Here is a 24,341-nt window from a genome sequence, read left to right as displayed (position 1 = left end):
CTACAGGTCAGGTGTGTTGACTGACTGTTGACACTTTGACACTTGACAACTAAAACAAGTCGTTTCTAGACAGTGTCGTCGTTAAGCAGCAGGAGGACGTTTGTTAGCAGCTCAACCACTGAAACACAGCAGAAGATGAATTCATTCACGTTGTGTTTCATCTATTTGTAAAACCTTTAAAACGTATTTTTGTTTAAGAATAAACTTTGAAATTCATGGAACATTATTAATTCATTTATGAGGCTTCTGCGGTAACTCTGCGGGAATAGTTATTCCTGAAACATGACTGTCATACCATGACAGTCATGGAACCACTATTGTTCCTGGTTTGCAATTGTTTTTTTTGTTTTTTCAACTGCCACATCCACATACACGTTCATATTTCAAATATAAATGTCCTATGGCCACGGATGTTACAAGTCGAGGCGCAGTGATTTAAGTACCCGTATGTTCCGTATTGTTTAATACAAAGCATTTTAATCCGATCAGCGGTCATTTTCTATTTTATTTTTGTAATGTATCAGAGTGCAGTACACCTCCCAACCAATAGGTTCGCGTAGTTGAAAGCATCGGAGAAAATTCCAAGAAAATGGCTTGCGATCGGATTAAAAAGCTTTTTATTGAACAATACGGAATATACAGGTACTTAGACCTTTACGCCCCAACTTGTTACATCCATGGCATGGGGTTTAGCACTTTATATTTGAGATCTCAACGTTTATGTAGATGTAGCAGTTGTAAATGTAAAAAATAAAATCGCTTACCAGGAACAAGTGGTTCCGTGACGCTTGTGACAGACGAGCGTCATGTGAACCATGGCTACGGGAATAGTGTGTGTTTCAACCCGGACGAGAGAGAGAGGCACGGCCGGGGACCGTGTCCGTCCGTCTCTCTCGTCCGGGTTGAAACACATCCATTAGAGCCAAATAAACAGAGCAGAGAGTGAACGAACTGATACAGAGAAAGTCTGTGTTATAATGTAAGTTTGCAGTGAACAAACCTTTGTGTAACTTCTGTCTGAGTGTGTCTTTGTGCGACAGTCTGTGTAAAGAGTGACAGGCTGGCACGTTGTGAAACGAGAGGAATTTACACACGACGTTCAAAGACTTTGCTTTGTTGTTGTGGTGGGCTAATGCTAATGCTAAAGGTATGTTTTTTGTTGTTTTTTAAAATTGGAATGAATTTAGCAGACCGTGTATAGAACTGTACTTTCTGTGCTTTTTTCGTAAACTGTTAGTAAAATATTCAATCCATCAATTGACCTGAAGGAAAAGGGGCATTTCACTATTTAATGTAGTGAACCTGAACAATAGTTTACCTGAAAAAGAAAAAGTTTGTATTGATTATATTAATATTGTTAGTATTTAATTTGCACAAATCATGACTAAATGATTAAGAATTATTTTCCTAAAAATAAAACAAAATTGTTCTACTTGCCTTAAAGGACAACTTTGGTTTTTTACAACCAATGTTTATGTTTTAGATTGTAATTAAAGTAAATAAAAGATGAGTGTTAAAATTTTTAAATTTACTGCTTTCTATAGTTTTAGCAATTTTCACAATCTTTTTTACAGTGTTTTCACAGTGGGCGGGGGCATTCTGTCCGGTGGCTAAATATGTATTTTTTTAACACAATAACCCGGCGTTTTCTTTATTATTATTTACAGTAGCTCTTCTAGCCCCCAATAACTCACATCTGGCCATCTCAGACAGCCGGACCTTTTTTATTGTGTAAAAAAGGCATATTTAGCCACCGGACAGAATGCCCCCGCCCACTGTAAAAAATATCGCAAAAAATGCAAAAACTATAGAAAGCAGTAAATGAAAAAAAAATTACACTCATCATTTATTTACTTTAATTACAAGCTAAAATATAAACCCTGGTTGTAAAAAACCAAAGTTGTCCTTTAAAGAGGGAACATTTTCTATCAGAGAGAGGATTACATGAAGATATTTCTTATATTTTCCACAAAATATGAATGACTGCAACATATATTGAAGTGAAGATGGTCCTTAAAGGTTATGAATTGTAATTTCTATAACAGCCCTAATGCTAATGCTTTACAATCAGGGAATGTTCTGTGAAAGTTTCTCGCCCAAATGACAAGTGATTACTATGTGACATGATTACCATGTTATATATATATATATATATATATATATATATATATATATATATATATATATATATATATATATATATATATATATATATATATATATATATATATATATATATATATATATATATATATATATATATATATATAAATATAAGTGTGTGTGTGTGTGTGTGTGTGTGTGTGTGTGTGTGTGTGTGTGTACTTGAAATGTAAAAGGTTATGAATTATAATTGAAGTGTTATATGAAAAAGTAACTTACCCAGTTGACAAGTTATTAACACAATAAGTTACTCTTTCCTTAAGTTGCTGTATGTTATTGTTGAAGTTGAGTATAAGAGGAGTTTCTCTTCTTATTTAATCCTAAACTCCTCTGGGATTTTAATTGTTTCATTCCAGACTCTGTGGAGTCCAGACAGCAGGTGCAGATGAACTCTCCAGACCCAGCCAGACCCGTTTCAATGAAACAGGAGGAACCTGAAGACCAGCCAGACCTCAGTACGTTTCATTCACTGTCTCTCTCTTTCTTCCTCTTTTCTAGCTTCAAGGTGTGTGTCACATACACATACAATACAGTTGCTAGTTGAACTATACTTTGGCAGCAGAATTATGTTTGCTTCCACTGTGTGGAATTAGGTACAATAAAAATGGAATAGGATATAATGGTAATGGTAGTATAAAATATTGAAATGCATTCAAAGAGAAATGCCAGAACAGTAGAATGTTGTATTTATAAATTGGTCAGTTATGCACATCCATAGTCTAGATGATTGTTTCAGGTCATATGGCCTTTTCCACTGCACACAGTGCCAACTATGACTGAATGCAGCTTCTTCCAACTTTCTTAAGCTAAATGAGGATAAAACAGAAGTTCTCATAATTGGCTCTAGTGAGCAGAGAGAATCAATAATAAGTAGACTTGGTAACCTGACTGTAGAAAGTAACACTACAGTAAAGAACCTAGGGGTTATTATTGATTCTGAATTGAATTTTAATACACACACTAATCATGTTACCAAGATTGCTTTCTTTCATCTGAAATATTGCGCGAATAGGAGCCTATCTGTCGTTGGACGATGCAAAAACGTTGATCCACGCTTTTCTTTTCTCTCGGCTTGATTACTGCAATGCACTTTACTCTGGCCTGCCAAAGAAAACAACTGACAAAATATAACTTGTTCAAAATGCCGCAGCCAGAGTTTTAACTAAAACTAAAATGAGAGAACATATTACTCCAGTTCTAGCTTCACTACACTGGCTCCAGGTTGTTTTTAGGATTGATTTTAAAATTATTTTACTAGTTTATAAAGCTCTAAATGGTCTGGCACCTTCCTATCTCTATGACTGCCTAGAGAGATATGTTCCAAACCGCCCCCTCAGGTCTTCAAGTGCTGACCTGCTCGAGGTGCCTACAATGACATATAATAGACACGGTGAAGCAGCATTTTGCATCTACGGGCCGACAGCGTGGAATTAACTCCCATTACACCTAAGACAGGCAGCCTCTGTGGATACATTTAAAGCACAGCTCAAGACCTACTTCTTCACTCCTGCTTTTAGCTGATTTTTAAATCTCTGTGTTATTGTACATGTCCTCAGTGTATGGCCTGATTCACTGCCCTTTGCTATTATTTTAATGTTGTTTTATGCTTCTGCTTTTCTTATTTGCTGTATTGTTGAATTATTTGTAACTGTAATTGTATTATTTCTCTGTAAAGCACTTTGAGCTGCATGTCATGTCATGAAAGGTGCTATACAAATACATTTTATATTATTATTATTAACAGTTACAGTAAATAGTCCTTTAATACACCCAGCAAGGATGAATCTTACTGATTGTGGTGCCCAAATGCTCCACCTTTAGGCCACTCACACACAAGATGTCTCAAAGTCTAATGGACAGATTGCTGTGAAACTTGCTCTGCGAATGCGTGCTCCCTGGAAGATGAACCCTAACCGAGTGTCACCATAACCTCTCTCATAACTATCTTAGTTCCCTGGAAGATGAACCCTAACATAGTGTGACACCATAACCTCTCTCATAACTGTCTCCTAGTTCCCTGGAAGATGAACCCTAACTACCTCCACTGTTATGCCAAAATAGTTACTTTTCACACACGGTTGGGGCTGTTAATTGGTGGTGGTGTGGGTGTAGAAGGATGGGATGCATGGTAGCAGAAACATTAAAAAGAGATACTTTCACCTTATTCATTTTAGACCATTGTTTGCATTGCAGGAGTCCATGTTTTGTTACATTTATTTCCTTGTCTAATCTTAAAAAATAAATAAAAAAAATAAGCGTAATATCTTCCCTAATGTATAAATCCCACAATCTTTGAACCCAATATTCATATTTTGGAAAGTTGACTTCGGCTATTTTGGTTTTACATTCTACAGATCTTGATTTTTGACACCATTGCTCCAGTAATTAAAGTCATTATTCAATGTGTTCATTTCAGACCAGTGTGTGGAGTCCAGACTGCAGGTGAAGATGAACTCTCCAGACTCAGCCAGGGACATTTCTATTAAACAGGAGGATCCAGAAGACCACCCACACCTCAGTATGTATTTTAACTATACCATAATCCTGGCAAAAAATATCATGACAATGATAATATCAGGCCTACATTTTGGCCTAAATGTTTTACTGTACCTTACATGTTTTGACTAATAAGGTATTCCATCAATCAATCAATATGCATAGGCATCATTAAATATATGCAATACAAAAGAGAAACTGCACCACATTGTACATTTCTCTACAGAGTGGCCGTAGACCAAAGCATCTAGAACAGTGTGTGTGTCACACAGCTCACAGCTAAAGACGCCAAGTGAATGACATCATGAAACAGAAGCACCTCCATCCATGAAAGCCACAAATGCCTGGTTAAAGTTTGGTTTGATTGATTGATTGATTGATTGATTGATTGATTGATTGAATATTTTACTAGGCAAAAAAATGTAAAGCAGCACAATTATATTTATAATGCTTTGTCTAAAAGGTCCGTCTAAAAAATTCCTTGCTTATTTCCATTGGGGTCCTTGGTATTCAATTCATAGACGTATATAGTAGCAACCAAACAGCTCAAATATCAACATAAACATACAGACAAAATAACACTGGTAGTATTTGAAAACTATGAAAACTGATTCTTATGGTGTGCGGTCTAGAAACAGGTCTGAGTCTGATATGTGTGAGATAACACGGATATGAACCCATTTTGTGCGGGAACCCCTATTTGTAGCTTCACCTTTCAGGACGGGAACCCCTTTTGGGGTTCTTGTTGCTATGTACAGTATATAGTAACATACATTTGTTTTTTCTGATTTTTCTGAATAAATATTTGAAGATTTTCAGAAGGTGTTTTTAGAATGGGCCTCAGGTCTAAATGGGCTGAACAGGCTTTTTATTAGCTTCTATTTGAAGTTTAACCACTTAAACCCTAGCATCCCTATGCTAGGGTTCTGCTAATAGCTGATCTACAAGCTCACAATGCATCACAAAAGACTTGGTTTAGAGGGAAAAAAGATAGGACCGAGTATAGAGTCGACTGTGCCACCCATTTCGGATGCTGGCAATGCATTGAATGAGACATTATCACGTTTAAACAGACTATTGATTGGTTTAAGTAGGTGAGATACTGACCTACTGATGGGGCTCAGTAGGTGTTTTGTATAAAGTATAGTTTAGGACCACGTCAGAGGTGCGCCATCTCAAGTGAGCAGGAGCCACGAGAGACACCACAGAGCGAGCGAGTTGCCGTGCCGAAAGTTGCGAAGTTCGCTTGAGCCGACTCAGCCCCGTCCGAGTTATGTACCGATAGGCACTGAATCATAATTCATGTTTTGGGGTGAGCGTTTGACCCAACTTTCATCAACCCACAGAATAATGACAAAAAACATAATATGAGATTACATCCTCAGGTAGCCTTGAGAACCAATTATTCCCGAGCCATGTGGCCCATAGGCCAGGAGCTTATCTCCTGTTTCTGTGGCGTGAGGCGGCTTGATGTACAAGTCTCTGCGAATGCGTGCTCCCTGGAAGGTGAACCCTAACCGAGTGTCACCATAACCTCTCTCATAACCATCTTAGTTCCCTGGAAGATGAACCCTAACATAGTGTCACCATAACCTCTCTCATAACTGTCTCCTAGTTCCCTGGAAGATGAACCCTAACTACCTCCACTGTTATGACAAAATAGTTACTTTTCACACACGGTTGGGGCTGTTAATTGGTGGTGGTGTGGGTGTAGAAGGATGGGATGCATGGTAGCAGAAACATTAAAAAGAGATACTTTCACCTTATTCATTTTAGACCATTGTTTGCATTGCAGGAGTCCATCTTTTGTTACATTTATTTCCTTGTCTAATCTTAAAAAAAAAATAAAAAAAATAAGCGTAATATCTTCCCTAATGTATAAATCCCACAATCTTTGAACCCAATATTCATATTTTGGAAAGTTGACTTCGGCTATTTTGGTTTTACATTCTACAGATCTTTATTTTTGACACCATTGCTCCAGTAATTAAAGTCATTATTCAATGTGTTCATTTCAGACCATTGTGTGGAGTCCAGACTGCAGGTGAAGATGAACTCTCCAGACTCAGCCAGGGACATTTCTATTAAACAGGAGGATCCAGAAGACCACCCACACCTCAGTACGTATTTTAACTATACCATAATCCTGGCAAAAAATATCATGACAATGATAATATCAGGCCTACATTTTGGCCTAAATGTTTTACTGTACCTTACATGTTTTGACTAATAAGGTATTCCATCAATCAATCAATATGCATAGGCATCATTAAATATATGCATTATGCAATACAAAAGAGAAACTGCACCACATAGTACATTTCTCTACAGAGTGGCCATAGACCAAAGCATATAGAACAGTGTGTGTGTCACACAGCTCACAGCTAAAGACGCCAAGTGAATGACATCATGAAACAGAAGCACCTCCAGCCATGAAAGTCACAAATGCCTGGTTAAAGTTTGGTTTGATTGATTGATTGATTGAATATTTTACTAGGCAAAAAAATGTAAAGCAGCACAATTATATTTATAATGCTTTGTCTAAAAGGTCCGTCCAAAAAATTCCTTGCTTATTTCCATTGGGGTCCTTGGTATTCAATTCATAGACGTATATAGTAGCAACCAAACAGCTCAAATATCAACATAAACATACAGACAAAATAACACTGGTAGTATTTGAAAACTATGAAAACTGATTCTTATGGTGTGCGGTCTAGAAACAGGTCTGAGTCTGATATGTGTGAGATAACACGGATATGAACCCATTTTGTGCGGGAACCCCTATTTGTAGCTTCACCTTTCAGGACGGGAACCCCTTTTGGGGTTCTTGTTGCTATGTACAGTATATAGTAACATACATCTGTTTTTTCTGATTTTTCTGAATAAATATTTGAAGATTTTCAGAAGGTGTTTTTAGAATGGGCCTCAGGTCTAAATGGGCTAAACAGGCTTTTTATTAGCTTCTATTTGAAGTTTAACCACTTAAACCCTAGCATCCCTATGCTAGGGTTCTGCTAATAGCTGATCTACAAGCTCACAATGCATCACAAAAGACTTGGTTTAGAGGGAAAAAAGATAGGACCGAGTATAGAGTCGACTGTGCCACCCATTTCGGATGCTGGCAATGCATTGAATGGGACATTATCACGTTTAAACAGACTATTGATTGGTTTAAGTAGGTGAGATACTGACCTACTGATGGGCCTCAGTAGGTGTTTTGTATAAAGTATAGTTTAGGACCACGTCAGAGGTGCGCCATCTCAAGTGAGCAGGAGCCACGAGAGACACCACAGAGCGAGCGAGTTGCCGTGCCGAAAGTTGCGAAGTTCGCTTGAGCCGACTCAGCCCCGTCCGAGTTATGTACCGATAGGCACTGAATCATAATTCATGTTTTGGGGTGAGCGTTTGACCCAACTTTCATCAACCCACAGAATAATGACAAAAAACATAATATGAGATTACATCCTCAGGTTAGTAGGTAGCCTTGAGAACCAATTATTCCCGAGCCATGTGGCCCATAGGCCAGGAGCTTATCTCCTGTTTCTGTGGCGTGAGGCGGCTTGATGTACAAGTCTCTGCGAATGCGTGCTCCCTGGAAGATGAACCCTAACCGAGTGTCACCATAACCTCTCTCATAACCATCTTAGTTCCCTGGAAGATGAACCCTAACATAGTGTCACCATAACCTCTCTCATAACTGTCTCCTAGTTCCCTGGAAGATGAACCCTAACTACCTCCACTGTTATGACAAAATAGTTACTTTTCACACACGGTTGGGGCTGTTAATTGGTGGTGGTGTGGGTGTAGAAGGATGGGATGCATGGTAGCAGAAACATTAAAAAGAGATACTTTCACCTTATTCATTTTAGACCATTGTTTGCATTGCAGGAGTCCATCTTTTGTTACATTTATTTCCTTGTCTAATCTTAAAAATAAAATAAAAAAAATAAGCGTAATATCTTCCCTAATGTATAAATCCCACAATCTTTGAACCCAATATTCATATTTTGGAAAGTTGACTTCGGCTATTTTGGTTTTACATTCTACAAATCTTTATTTTTGACACCATTGCTCCAGTAATTAAAGTCATTATTCAATGTGTTCATTTCAGACCAGTGTGTGGAGTCCAGACTGCAGGTGAAGATGAACTCTCCAGACTCAGCCAGGGACATTTCTATTAAACAGGAGGATCCAGAAGACCACCCACACCTCAGTACGTATTTTAACTATACCATAATCCTGGCAAAAAATATCAGGCCTACATTTTGGCCTAAATGTTTTACTGTACCTTACATGTTTTGACTAATAAGGTATTCCATCAATCAATCAATATGCATAGGCATCATTAAATATATGCAATACAAAAGAGAAACTGCACCACATAGTACATTTCTCTACAGAGTGGCCGTAGACCAAAGCATCTAGAACAGTGTGTGTGTCACAGCTCACAGCTAAATGGTTAGCTCACTAACCATGCCTGGTTAAAGTTTGGTTTGATTGATTGATTGATTGAATATTTTACTAGGCAAAAAAATGTAAAACAGCACAATTACCTTTATAATACTTTGTCTAAAAGGTCCGTCCAAAAAAGTCCTTGCTTATTTCCATTGGGGTCCTTGGTATTCAATTCATAGACATATATAGTAGCAACCAAACAGCTCAAATAATATCAACATAAAAATACAGAAAGAATAACACTGGTAGTATTTCAAAACTGATTTTTATGGTGTGCCTCTATAGGAGGTGAGCGGTCTAGAAACAGGTCTGTGAGTCTGATACTGTATGTGTGAGATAACACGGATATGAACCCATTTTGGGTGGGAACTAGGGGTGGGACGATATATCGCAATATATCGATACTTTATCCCGCGATAAATAATCGAAATGAATAAATAAATAAATCGATATAACATTTTTTTTTTTTTTTTAGTTTGTGATACTTTTTTTTCCCAACTCTGTATTTGTGTAATGATGATTTTTAACTGTTTGGTGCTATTTCATGTGTTTATGAATTGAATACAAGGACTATCGTGATATATCGTTGGTGAAATTTCTTGCAATATATAACAAATATTGTGATATCGCAATATATCGAATCCTGTCGAATATCGTGATATATATTGTTATCGTGGGCCTAATATCGTGATATATATCGTATCGTGAGGTACCCATATCGTCCCACCCCTAGTGGGAACCCCTATTTGTAACTTCACCTTTCAGGACGGGAACCCCTTTTGGGGTTCTTGTTGCTATGTACAGTATATAGTAACATACATTTGTTAATTTCTGAATACATATTTGAAGATTTTCAGAAGGTGTTTTTAGAATGGGCCTCAGGTCTAAATGGGCTAAACAGGCTTTTTATTAGCTTCTATTTGAAGTTTAACCACTTAAACCCTAGCATCCCTATGCTAGGGTTCTGCTAATAGCTGATCTACAAGCTCACAATGCATCACAAAAGACTTGGTTTAGAGGGAAAAAGAGCGGACGAGTATAGACTCGACTCTGCCACCCATTTTGGATGCTGGCAATGCATTGAATGGACATTATCACGTTTAATCAGACTATTGAGGTGAGATACTGACCTACTGACGGGGCTCAGTAGTTGTTTTGTATAAAGTATAGTTTTGGACCGCGTCGGAGGCGCGCCATCTCAAGCGAACTGGAGCCACAAGAGACACCACAGAGCGAGCTAAAGCGAGCGAGTTGCCGTGCCGAAAGTTGCAAAGTTCGCTTGAGCCCACTCCGCCGTCCGAGTTATGTACCGATAGGCACAGAATCATAATTCATGTTTTGGGGTGAGCGTTTTCCCCAACTTTAATCAACCCACAGAATAATGACAAAAAACATAATATGAGATTACATCCTCAGGTCCCATTGGCCAGAAGCTTATCTCCTGTTTCTGTGGCGTGAGGCGGCTTGATGTACAAGTACAGCCCCTGGACAAGACGCTAGTATGTCACAGGGACTTATCCCAGTCCAAGCCTTGAGGCTGAGTGCCAAGCAGGGATAGCCTGGTAAACCGTCCTGGTCGCGCAAATTCACATTATCATGTGTCTTCTGCAGACCGTCAGACGCAGGCTAAAGCAGGGAGACAATGGGTCCCATTTTTATATTCTTTGGTACGACCCGGCCGGGGGATTGAACTTGGACCTCCCAATCTCAGGGCGGACACTCCGACCAATTTCAATATGTTATATTAAGCACTTGTCAAGTAGTCTTTCAAACAGCTATGATTCATTAGCATATGCTAGATTCTAGAGGGCAGTGCTACTCTGTTGAATTAGGGCAAAGAGGATGGCCGAATGGTGCGTTATTAATTATGTCATAAACAATACTTTAAATGTTTCCAAAAACATTTGAGATGAGAAATAGCCAATGCAGTAACATGCACTTGATTTGGCACTGCCTTGTTGCAGTGTACAACGCAACGAGTTTAGATCACATACTTTAAAACACATGTACGCTTTGTGTAGCCTTGTTGTAATACTGAGCTGGAAAACTCCCCAGAAACAGACCCTGATGAAGACCTTTAGGTCTTTACACGTTGGTCATATTGTTGCCTTGCTCAAAATTGTATCAAAAATGGAGTGACTTCGATTTATTTTCTTTGCAAGTCTGCTATCCACACCATTTGGGAGGTAAGCAGTACTACTTTGAAAACCTTTTTTGTTCATAGCCCCCCAACACAGATTCTTATTTAGTAACTGTTTGGTCTGTCTTAGTAGGCAATAGCTTTGTACATGGAACTTGGATGTAGGGATGTTCGATATTGACTTTTTTACCGATAACCGATATACCGATATTGTCCAACTCCTAATATCCGATACCTATATCAACCGATACCGATATATGCTTTTCACCAAAAGTCATCTAATTGTCAGGTAACAACATCACATATCTAATGAAATAAAATAGCTACAATATCAATATAATATCTAATAAATCTAATATAATAGAGTGATGTTGTTAGATTTTCAATAAAGTGAGTCCCAGGACTCACTGGTTGCCATTTTAATGAGTCGCACTAATCTTAGATTAGATGTTGGCCTATTTGACGGTGCAGAAGCATAGTTGCTCTGATGCCTATAACATTAACGAGTGTCAACGAGCGTCAGCTGGACCCAGACACACAAACCTGCCCTCTGCAGTGCTCTAATTTGAAAGTGACTGGAGTCTGTCTCATTTCTCTGCAAAAGCCCTTGAATATGATGGAATATGATTAAGGATTACTGTGATTATGGTAAGCTCACATTTCATATCACACACACCATACAGTAAAAACTCATGTAACTTATTTAAAAAAAAATATTTTTTAAACGATACCGATATTTTCCGATATTGATTTTTATGCTAATATCGGCCTGATAATATCGGGAGGCCGATAATATCGGACATCCCTACTTGGAAGATACAAAAATGTATTTACATTTTATGAATGCAGTGTTGACTATCATGTTATTATTCTGCTCCTAGACATCCTGCACATGGTTGTGTGTAAAGAGGAGGTTTCTCCTGAACAGGAGAGGAGCCCCAGTCTGCTCCGGGAGGAACCAGAGCCTCCACAGATTAAAAAGGAACAGGAGGAGCTACTTCAAAGACCAGAGGAGCCTGTTGGGTCAATGTTGACATTACTAGCAGTGAAAAGTGAAGTTGATGAAAACACCTCTTCACACTCTTCTGAAGTTGAAGTTGAAATTGAATCTTACACTGAAGTCATTGAAGACAGCGATGATTGGGGGGAGACAAGTCGGGGTGTCCACTCTGGAGAAAAACCTTTCCAGTGTGAACATTGTGACAAGACTTACATTTGTACAACTGCACTGAAGAGACACCAGCGTGTCCACACTGGAGAAAAACCTTTCCAGTGTGAACATTGTAACAAGTGTTTCAGTGCGTCAGGTTCCCTGGAGACACACCAGCGTATCCACACTGGAGAAAAACCTTTCCACTATGAACATTGTGACAAGAGTTTCAGTAAGTCAATTGACCTGAAGACACACCAGCGTATCCACACTGGAGAAAAACTTTTCCAGTGTGAACATTGTGACAAGAGTTTCATTTGTTCATCTAAACTGAAGACACACCAGCGTGTCCACACTGGAGAAAAACCTTTCCAGTGTAAACTGTGTAACAAGAGTTTCATTTGTTCATCTAAACTGAAGACACACCAGCGTGTCCACACTGGAGAAAAACCTTTCCAGTGTAAACTGTGTAACAAGAGTTTCAGTCAGGCAGGTTCCCTGAAAACACATCAGCGTATCCACACCGGAGAAAACCCTGTCCACTGTGAACACTGTAACATGAGTTTTAATCAGTCGAGTCACCTGAAGACACACCAGCGTATCTACAGCCGTTCATATTGTCTCAAGATACACCAGTATGTCCACACTGGAGAAAAACCTTTCCACTGTGAACATTGCAACAAGAGTTTCATTCAGTCATCTGAACTGAAGACACACCAGCGTATCCACTCTGGAGAAAAACCTTTCCAGTGTAAACTGTGTAACAAGAGTTTCATTACGCCATTTGCACTGAAGACACACCAGCGTATCCACACCGGAGAAAAACCTTTCCACTGTAAACAATGCAACAAGAGTTATAGACAGGCAGGTTCCCTGAAAACACACCAGCGTGTCCACACTGGAGGAAAAACATAAGTGTTTTCTTCTTTTAAAACCTCACAACAGACTTATTTCTGGCTGCGTGTACACACTGCCAGCAATTTTTCAATTTTATTTTTAAGTAGTCACATAATATTTATCTCCAGTATGATCGATCCCCTGATGGTTGATAATCACAGCGGGTTTCACTGTGCTTCCGCGAAGAAAAAAAAAATGTCATCGCGACCTCCAATTTTATACGCCCGGCCTTTGAAAATAGCATGTCTCGGCCAAAAATACATAGTACAAAAATTGTAAAAAAAAAAAAAAAGAAATGTGCTCAGGAGCCGAATTACAGCCTTTTTAAGTTAACCAAGAAGTGAATAGAGCAGCAAATCATCGGATCACGGTATATTGGGTTCTGAACGTTTTTCCTAAAAAAAACGTCATAAGTTGTTCTTGGCAGCCAGGGCGTTATGACGATGTCTCGTCATAAGTCGTTCTGGCAGTGAGAGAGTTAAATGTATTTTGGTTTTATTCATTTATACCATAATAGAAAGAGAAGGTGGCGTCACACCATTGAAAGTAACAAATGAAAACCTCCCAATGTCGCACCACCTGTCCATTGAACACAGTGCCGGTTCCCCCTTTAATGCAAACCCCATTATACCTGTTGTCATTGGACCCGTTTTGACTTTATTATGGAGATCTCTGGATCTGTCTGTCTGTTTCCCTTTCATGCCCATATATGGGGATCTATGTATCTGTTTGTATGTGTCCTTTTATGCCCATATATGGCATATATCTCTGTCGCTTTTTGTTTGTTTCTTCTTTAAGCAGAATATGCAGCCTTTCGCGTTGGTTCCGGAAAACCGCATATCGGGTCGGGTCGAGGCCTAGCTAAGATTGTAGGCAAAGGTCTGAGCTATCTGTGTGCGAAATTTGGAGTCTGTAGCACCAACCATGTGCTGTCAGGGCTCATCCATGCGATTTGGCCCAATTCGGCCTCGGCTTCAATTAGTAGTCACGATGGCTATGATCAGGGCAGGAATTTCACGGCGCCCACGACGGCCATGGCCCTCTCTTTGGCCGTGTGCCCCTCGAAAAATGACATGGCCTCACGGCCACAGTGGCCCCAGCTGCGCCGCTTTTCCTCTGCGTGTATTTTATTGTATTGTAAATGTATTTTGTATTACTTATGATGTTTATACACTTAATGTAATGGCTATATGATCATTATTAAGTTGTATCACATTATTAGATGTTGTGATAGCAAATTAAAGGTGACATTATTTTTTGAACAAATATTTAAAATATCGCGATACGGTATGACGTCACGTCGATACGTATCGTCATGTTTCAATATCGAGATATATCGCAGGATTCACAAAAAGGGTGACTTCTTACCCTCCTTCAAAACCACCGTAAAAGAGCACCTGTCTGCGATTCGTCACTGGTCCTAGTAAAGTCTAAGCTTAACATCAGCAATCCCCCCGCCCCCATTTCACAGTACACATTTTATTGATAGTAGTGTTGATGTCTTGTATATTATTGTATGTCTTTAAATGCCTCTATGAATTGAATACACGGGACCACAATGGAAACAAGCCCTTAGGGCTTTTGGTGTTATCCTTGTAGCACCATTGTATCCACTAGTTTCCTAGGGCGTTGTGGGCATCACTTCCTGTCGATTTGATCCAATGAAATCCAATGATATCCAATGAAATCGACAGGAAGTGATGCCCACAACACTCTAGGAAACTTGTGGATAATCGTACCACTGTACTATTTGCAAACTGTTAATAAAGTATTCAATCAATGATTTAGGTACACCATGTTAGGTCTGCCTTTTTATTTTATTTTATTTATATGTTTATTTGACAGGGACAATACAAAAAACAATACAAGTTATAAAACATGAAACCGTTGCATTGTATATGGGGTTTATAGCCAAGGCTAATTTGCGACCCCAGTCCCTGGTTAGACCTTTCTAATATAAAAAATATATACAAATATCTAGTGTACCTAGTAAAAAATGGACCCAAACGGGACCCTGACGCATTGAATGAACATTCTGGTACAATAACCAAACTCAGAACTATTTGGAACATACATTGCTTTGAAATAACTTGTGATACTCTTACTGTGTCACAGTCTGAATATACCATACAGTCTGAATTTATCATAGAAATATTGATATAGTTACATAGTTTGAAAATGATATGGTTAACATGTTTAATACATGGTATGTTGTTGTGTCATGTAACATGGTATGTTGGTATATGTTGTATCCTGCATTTCTATGAGACGTGATCAGACCTGTGCAGCATCAACGTGCAGTGATGGAAGCTGTTGTAGGGCTGACGTTTGATTCATTTTCTGAATAATTGAGAAGCTGTTATGTTTTTTCTCTTTGATTAGCCCTATCTTATACTATGCTGCACAACAGTTTGTGCAAGACTTGTGGAAAATATCTGATCTACAAGCTCAAAACGCATCGCACTGTGGCGCGTTGTGAGCTTGTAGATCTGCTATTTTCAATATTTTTGCCTGTACTGACATGCCCAAAATAAAAATTGTAATAATTTAAATTGATTTAGTTGGATTAACTGTTGCACTCCTAGATGGATGTTCTGGTCTCTACAGGTCAGGAAGGTCACATACTGTTACTGTATAGAAACAATGGACAGTACCCGAGACCAACAGTGGGGGGCAGCAACAAGCCAACTGCCGTCTAGACAGACTCTGGTGTGTTGACTGACTGTTGACACTTTAAAACACAAAGACAACTAAAACAAGTCGTTTCTAAACAGTGTCGTCGTTAAGCAGCAGGAGGACGTTTGTTAGCAGCTCAACCACTGAAACACAGCAGAATGAACTTATTCACGTTGTGTTTCATCTATTTGTAAAGCTTTTAAAATGTTTTTTTTCTTTAAGAATAGACTTTGAAATTCATGGAACATTATTAATTCATTGGACATTTATGAGGCTTCTGCGGGAACTCTGTGGGAATAGTTATCCCTGAAACATGACTGTCATACCATGACAGTCATGGAACCACTATTGTTCCTCGTTTGCAATTCTTTTTACATTTACAACTGTCACATGTACATAAACGTTCATATTTCAAATATAAAATCCTTTACCCCATGGCCACGGATGTAACAAATTGAGGCGCACTGGTCTAAGTACCCATATCTCCCGTATTGTTCAATAGAAAGCATTTTAATCCGATCAGCGGCCATTTTCTATTTTCTATTTTATTTTTTGTAATTAATCAGAGTGCAGTACACCTCCCAACCAATAGGGTCGCGTGGTTAAAAGCATTAGAGAAAATTCCAAGAAAATGGCTGGCGATCGGATTAAAAAGCTTTTTAATGAACAATACAGAATATACAGATATTTAGACCTTTACGCCTCAACTTGTTACATCCATGGTATGGGGGTCAATACTTTATATTTTAAATATGAACGTTTATGTAGATGTAACAGTTGTAAATGTAAAACAATCGCAAACCAGGAACAAGTGGTTCCGTGACGCTTGTGACAGACGAGCGTCATGTGAACCATGGCTACGGGAATAGTGTGTGTTTCAACCCGGACGGGCACGGGCGGGGACCGTGTCCGTCCCTCTCTCTCGTCCGGGTTGAATCACATCCATTAGAGCCAAAGAAATAAACAGAGCAGAGAGTGAACGAACTGATACAGAGAAAGTCTGTGTTATAATATAAGTTTGCAGTGAACAAACCTTTGTGTAACTTCTGTCTGAGTGTGTCTTTGTGCGACAGTCTGTGTAAAGAGAGACAGGCTGGCACGTTGTGAAACGAGAGGAATTTACACACGACGTTCAAAGACTTGCTTTGTTGTTGTGGTGGGCTAATGCTAATGCTAATACTTTTGTTCTGATGTAAAGCGTCCTTATGTTTATGAAAGGCGCTATATAAATTCAAGTTATTATTATTATTATTATTACTAAGCTAGCTTCAAGACAAGTACACTCCACATTAGAGGTGTTCAAGTGTGTTTTCTACCAGGATACATTATTGAGGAAGGTATGTTTTTTGTTGTTTTAAAAAAATAGGAATGAATTTAGCTGACCGTGTATAGAACTGTACTTTCTGTGCTTTTTTCGCAAACTGTTCATAAAATATTCAATCCATCAATTGACCTGAAGGAAAAGGGGCATTTCACTATTATGGTAGTGAACCTGAACAGTGTTTACCTGAAAAAGAAAAAGTTTGTATTGTTTATATTAATATTATTAGTATTTCATTTGCACAAATCATGACTAAATAAGAATGTCTGTGTGTGTGTGTGTGTGTGTGTGTGTGTGTGTGTGTGTGTGTGTGTGTGTGTGTGTGTGTGTGTGTGTGTGTGTGTGTGTGTGTGTGTACTTGAAGTGTAAAAGGTTATGAATTATAATTGAAGTGTTCTATGAAAAAGTAACTTACCCAGTTGACAAGTTATTAACACAATAAGTTACTCTTTATTAAGTTGTTGTCTGTTATTGTTGAAGTTGAGTATAAGAGGAGTTTCTCTTCTTATTTAATCCTAAATTCCTCTGGGATTTTAATTGTTTCATTCCAGACTCTGTGAAGTCCAGACAGCAGGTGCAGATGAACTCTCCAGACCCAGCCAGACCCGTTTCAATGAAACAGGAGGAGCCTGAAGACCAGCCAGACCTCAGTACGTTTCATTCACTGTCTCTCTCTTTCTTCCCCTTTTCTAGCTTCAAGGTGTTTATTGTCACATACACATACAATACAGTTGCTAGTTGCACTATACTTTGGCAGCAGAACTATTTTTGCTTCCACTGTGTGGAATTAGATACAATAAAAATGGAATAGGATGTAAAGGTAATAGTGGTTATAAAACAATATAAATATTGAAACACATTCAAAGAAAAATGCCAGAACAGTGGATTGTTTTCTTTATAAATTGGTCAGTTATAAACATCCATAATCTGGATGATTGTTTCTGGTCATGTGGCCTTTTCCACTGCACACAGTGCCAACTGTGACTGAATGCATCTTCTTCCAACAGTTACAGTAAATAGTCCTTTAATGCACACAGCCAGGATGAATCTTACCGATTTTGATGCCCAAATGCTGCACCTTTAGGCCACTCACACACAAGATGTCTCAAAGTCTAATGGACAGATTGCTATGAAACTTGCTCTGCGTATGGATGCTACCTGGAAGATGAACCCTAACCGAGTGTCACCATAACCTAGCTCTGGTCCATAGCGTTAGAAGGAGTTCTCCTTAACGCTATGGTACTTTCGAACCTTTCTTCTCACACCGTGCTTGCGCAACCTCTCGTCTGTAGTAAAAAATAAACAATACACGTTTGCTACTCACCAAAACAAAGACGGTTTAATGGAGTTGAAAGCCTACTCTACTAGGTGGGAACACTCTGAGCCCCCCACCTCACGCCTAAAACACACCTTTTGGCCAGAAAAGACAATATTTCACCGGAAGGAAAACGTGTATTTGGTTACTTCACATTGCCCTCTACTGATCTGGTCAGTGTAATTTTCCTATTGACCAGATTTGGCCTTCCGGTGAAATATTTTCTTTTCTGCCCAAAAAGTGTATTTTAGACGTGAGGTGGGGGGCTCAGAGTGTTCCTACTTAGTAGAGTAGGCTTTCAACTCCATAAAAACATCTTTGTTTTGGTGAGTAGCAAACGTGTATTTTTAATATTTACAAGAGGCTGTGCTACCGCGGTGCGAGGGGAAAGGCTCGAAAGTACCATAGCGATAAGGAGAGCTCCTTCTAACCAGAGACCTATCCATAATCTAATCTCCTAAGGCAACTGTTATGCCAACAGAGTTACTTTTCACACACGGTTGGGGCTGTTAATTGGTGGTGGTGTGGGTGTAGAAGGATGAGATGCAGAAACATTAAAAAGAGATACTTTCACCTTATTTACTTTAGACCATTGTTTGCATTGCGGGAGTCCATCTTTTAATACATTTATTTCCTTGTCTAATCTTAAATAAAGCATGATTTCTTCCCTAATATATAAATCCCACAATCTTTGAACCCAATATTCATATTTTGGAAAGTTGACTTCGGCTATTTTGGTTTTACATTCTACAAATCTTTCTTTTTGACACCATTGCTCCAGTAATTAAAGTCATTATTCAATGTGTTCATTTCAGACCAGTGTGTGGAGTCCAGACTGCAGGTGAAGATGAACTCTCCCGACTCAGCCAGGGACATTTCTATTAAACAGGAGGATCCTGAAGACCACCCACACCTCAGTACGTATTTTAACTATGCGATGATCTTGGCAAAAAATGATGATAATATCCGGCTATTATAGGATATTATAGATTATTAAAAGTCCCCAGGACTTTTTGTGTTATCCTTTTGTCCGAAATGTTTTACTTTACCTCTGTGTTATTTACATGTTTTGACTAATAAAGTATTCAATCAATCAATCACTCAATCAATCAATATGCATAGGCATCATTAATATGCAAAGAAATACAAAAGAGAAATTGCACCACATAGTCCATTTCTCTACAGAGTGGCCGTAGACCAAAGCATCTAGAACAGTGTGTGTGTCACACAGCTCACAGCTCAAGACGCCAAGTGAATGATATCATGAAACAGAAGCACCTCCAGCCATGAAAGTCACAAATGCCTGGTTAAAGTTTGGTAGCAGTTGAAAACTATGAAAACTCTTTGTTGATGGTTTGCCTCTGTAGGAGGTGAGAGGTCTATAAATGGGTCTGTGAGTCTGATCTGTGTGAGATAACACAGATATTAAACAGCCTTTTTATTAGCTTCTTGATTTGAGTTTAACCACTTGAACCCTAGCATCTATATGCTAGGGTTCTGCTAATAGCTGATCTACAAGCTCACAATGCATCACAAAATACTTGGTTTAGAGGGGAAAAAGAGAGGACCAAGTACAGAGTATAGAGTCGACTGGTCGCTCAACATAAGTATTAGTTCAATCAATAAGTATGTTTTTCACACTTTTAGAGAATATCCGTGGTCGTAATGGGGACGTAGTTAGATGCCAATATATGAATAAATATATTATTGTTGAGGTTTTACATCAATAGTCCAATCATAATTACTTCCCGTCAAACCAAAAACATAATATGAGATTACATCTGCAGCTAAGTAGGTAGCCTTGAAAATATTTAAGCCATGTGGCCCATAGGCCAGGAGCTTATCTCCTGTTTCTGTGACGTGAGGCGGCTTGATGTACAATCATTATCCCCCAGCCATGATGTACAAGTACATGTCACAGGGACTTACCCCAGTCCAACCCTTGAGGCTGAGTTCAAAGCAGGGATAGCCTGGTAAACCATCCTGGTCGCGTCAACATATCGTATTGATCATATTGTTGCCTTGCTCAAAATAAATCCTCAATATATTTTTGTTTCATCAAAGACTGAGTGCCTTGGATTCCTTTTTTTTGCAAGCCTATTTGGGCTGTATTCTTGACGAATACCTGACAGGTGAAAGCATGGCAACAAAGGTGATCAAAAGAGTAAATCAAAGATTTGTGGGCAGAATTTCCTCTTTTGTCTACAAAAGTGCTCTCAGGACTCTCTCCGGAGCCCTCATTCAGCCCCTCTTTGACTATGCTTGCACCTCCTGGTACTACAGCATCTCAATGTCACATTGATTGACTAAGCTTCAAACCTCCAAAAACAAACTGATTTGACTACTTCTCGGCCTCGGGTCCATGACCTGCCTTTTTCCCCACACATTTTGCTAGCCTAGGATGGTTCAGGCATGGTAGAGGACAGGGTTAAACAATTAAAAATGGGTTTGGCTTTCAAAATAGTCAATGCGACTTTGCCCTCAATGACCTCGATACTAGAGGTAACGTAAACAACGATCTGGTAACACCCACCTATAGAACAAACATGGGTAAATTCTCCCTCTACAGCACTGCCACCCAAGTGTGGTATGCCCTGACCACATCCCTCAAAAAAAGTGTTTCACTGGCTTCCTTTCAAACAACCCTGAAAATTGGGGGAGGTAGTTATCACTTCTCCCTTTGACATTCAACCCCCCCCCCCCCCCCCATTACCCCATTCCCCTCCCCCGCTTTATTTCCTCTGTACATAATGTAGTGTTATATATTTCTGATGATATTGAATGTTTGGTGCTATTTTTTTGTATGTTGATGAATTGAATTCCTAGGACCCCAATGGAAACAAGACCGCAAGGACTTTTTTGGTGTTATCCTTTTAGACAAAGTGTTTGACTGTACTCTGTTTTTACATTTCTGTCCAATAAAATATTCAATGAATCAGTCAGTCAGTCTGCAGTCCAAACCATTTGGGAGTTAAGCAGTACTATTTGAAAACCTTTTTTGTTCCTATTTAGAAACTGTTTAGTCAGTTGTTTTCCCCCATTAATATTTGTATTAGAAGTTAGGTACATAAACAGTTCACATCTGCATGATTGCATATATCAAGCTTGTTTGAGGCATACATGAAATGAAAACTTTCAGCATATGATCATTCGTATTGCCTACTTCCTTAAATGTTTTTTTCCTTTTTTTTTAACATACAACACCTAACAGACATCAGAAAAAGTCAGTTTTTGTAGGCAATAGCTTTGTACATGGAACATGGAAGATAGATTTACATTTTATGAATGATGAGTTGACTATCGTGTTATTTTTCTGCTCCTAGCCATCCTGCACATGGTTGTGTGTAAAGAGGAGGTTTCTCTTAAACAGGAGAGGAGCCCCAGTCAGTTCCAGGAGGAACCAGAGCCTCCACAGATTAAAAAGGAACAGGAGGAGCTACTTCAAAGACCAGAGGAGCCTGTTGGGTCAGTGTTGACATTACTAGCAGTGAAAAGTGAAGTTGATGAAAACACCTCTTCACACTGCTCTGAAGTTGAGCTTGAATCTGACAGTGAAGTCACTGAAGACAGCGATGATTGGGGGGAGACAAGTCGGGGTGTCCACTCTGGAGAAAAACCTTTCCAGTGTAAACATTGTGACAAGAGTTTCATTAGGCCATCTGCATTGAAGACACACCAGCGTATCCACACCGGAGAAAAACCTTTCCACTGTAAACTGTGTAACAAGAGTTTCAGCCGTCCATATTGTCTCAAGCTACACCAGCGTATCCACACCGGAGAAAAACCTTTCCAGTGTAAACTGTGTAACAAGAGTTTCAGCCGTTCACATTATCTCAAGATACACCAGTGTTTCATTTGGTCATCTGAACTGAAGAGACATCAGGAACAGGAGGAGCTACTACAAAGACCAGAGGAGCCTGTGGGGTCAATGTTGACATTACTAGCAGTGAAAAGTGAAGATGATGAAGACATCTCTTCAGAAGTCACTGAAGACAGTGATGATTGGGGGGAGACCTTTCCACCTTTCCATTGTAAACATTGTGACAAGAGTTTCAGTAAGTCATCTGACCTGAAGAAACACCAGCCTATCCACACTGGAGAAAAACCTTTCCACTGTGAACATTGTGACAAGAATTTCAGTAAGTCATTTGACCTGAAGATACACCAGCGTGTCCACACTGGAGAAAAACCTTTCCACTGTAAACAATGCAACAAAAGTTTCAGTCAGTCAAGTTCCCTGAAGACACACCAGCGTGTTCACACTGGAAAAAAAACATAAGTGTTTCATTTATTCAGGTGACCTAATTGGTTTGGTAACCTGAAAAAACACCAGCGTGTCCACACTGGAGAAAACTCTTGCCACAATGTTAACAGTGAGAGAAGAGTTTCAGTCAGTTAAGTGCTCTGAAAAGACATTCGGAGCAGCTAAGTGCTACGATCTTTCAATTTATGGTAAAAGCGTGAAAATTGGCACGAGCAATCTCCATGGGTCACTTGACAAGAAAATTGTCCGAGGCAGTTGTAATTTCAATTTTCAAGATGGCCGACACCTTAGTGGGCAGTTAAGTGATATGATGGTTTATTTGGTGATACAAGCATGAACATTGGCATGAGCAGTCTCTGTGGGTCACTTGACAATAGGCCACCCACAGCTACTTGAAATTCCAAGATGGCGGCCATTTTTCAAGATGGCCAACACTTTAGTGGAGCAATCAAGTTATACAATGGTTTATTTGGTGATACAGGCATTAAAATTGGCATGAGCAGTCTCTAAGGGTTGCTTGACAAGAAAACACTCACATCCACTTGAAATTTCTATTTTATTTTCAAGATAAATTTTCTCATAGAAATGTATGTTTTCAGCGGCGCTGGCGCCGCTCTATGCATAGTATAGAGCGGTCCTGCTCTATGCCTGGCTTTTCCGTCAACGTTCTGATTGGTCAGGTCTGTCAACGTTCTGATTGGTCAGGCCCGCCAAGGTTCTGATTGGTCAGGTCCGTCAACGTTCTGATTGGTCAGGCCCGTCAAGGTTCTGATTGGTCAGGTCCGTCAACGTTCTGATTGGTCAGGCCCGTCGAGGTTCTGATTGGTCAGGTCCGTCAACGTTCTGATTGGTCAGGCCCGTCAAGGTTCTGATTGGTCAGGCCCGTCAAGGTTCTGATTGGTCAGGCCCGTCAAGGTTCTGATTGGTCAGGCCCGTCAAGGTTCTGATTTGTCAGGCAAGGGGACTATTCATGACATCACTATGATGTCATGAATATAGAATTAGATGTCTATATAAACAATGACTAAATAAACAATGAGTAATATCTAGAAATATTTAGTAATTTTATTATTCATTTGGCTAAAGTCTCCTTCTAGGTAAGTTTTTAGCGGCGCTAGCCGCTCTCTACCTTTAGGTATAGAGCGGATCCTGCTCTATACCTGACTTTGTCCGTGTTTGGTCAGACCCGTCAACAAAGTGATTGGTCAAGCTTCACGTGACACGTGGCTATAAACACATTATAAACACATATCGATGACAAAATGTATCAAAGGCGCCGCTACCTTCACACAGGGTGTGATTTTTTTTTCATTAAGGGCAATTATACGATTATTGTTATTATGCTAAAGAACAACTTTTAACACATCACAATACAGTTGTGTTGATTTGTTGATCATAGATAGATTAGATAAGAGTGAATATCCGCACTACCAGGCCACACTGGTGATATATCACTGCTGTTAA

At 39.2% G+C, this 24,341-nt stretch overlaps 2 protein-coding genes across 2 annotated transcripts in view; both read left to right on the top strand.

The window, feature by feature from the left end:
• LOC311040528 (uncharacterized protein) overlaps window positions 1-17,084 on the top strand; it is a gene marked incomplete at its 3' end in the record, with an annotated part of 24,039 nt that extends 6,955 nt beyond the window's left edge. Inside the window, exons 3-5 of the mRNA XM_084050859.1 lie at window positions 2,520-2,618; window positions 12,136-12,442; window positions 17,051-17,084. Of these exons, the coding sequence (XP_083906985.1) occupies window positions 2,520-2,618; window positions 12,136-12,442; window positions 17,051-17,084 (440 nt within the window). The remainder of the gene's footprint in view (window positions 1-2,519; window positions 2,619-12,135; window positions 12,443-17,050) is intronic.
• On the top strand, window positions 16,954-24,341 carry LOC311040527 (uncharacterized protein; the record flags this gene model as incomplete). Its single annotated transcript, XM_084050858.1, has 5 exons — window positions 16,954-17,314; window positions 17,850-17,948; window positions 19,429-19,530; window positions 21,937-22,416; window positions 24,277-24,341. The coding sequence occupies exons 2-5, from the start codon at window positions 17,879-17,881 to the stop codon at window positions 24,339-24,341; spliced, it is 717 nt and encodes a 238-aa protein (XP_083906984.1). The 5' UTR covers window positions 16,954-17,314; window positions 17,850-17,878.

The sequence above is a fragment of the Gymnoscopelus microlampas genome (assembly GCF_963454915.1).
Source record: "Gymnoscopelus microlampas genome assembly, chromosome: 24".
Taxonomy (NCBI): domain Eukaryota; kingdom Metazoa; phylum Chordata; class Actinopteri; order Myctophiformes; family Myctophidae; genus Gymnoscopelus; species Gymnoscopelus microlampas.
This window is presented reverse-complemented; position numbering and strand designations above follow the sequence as displayed.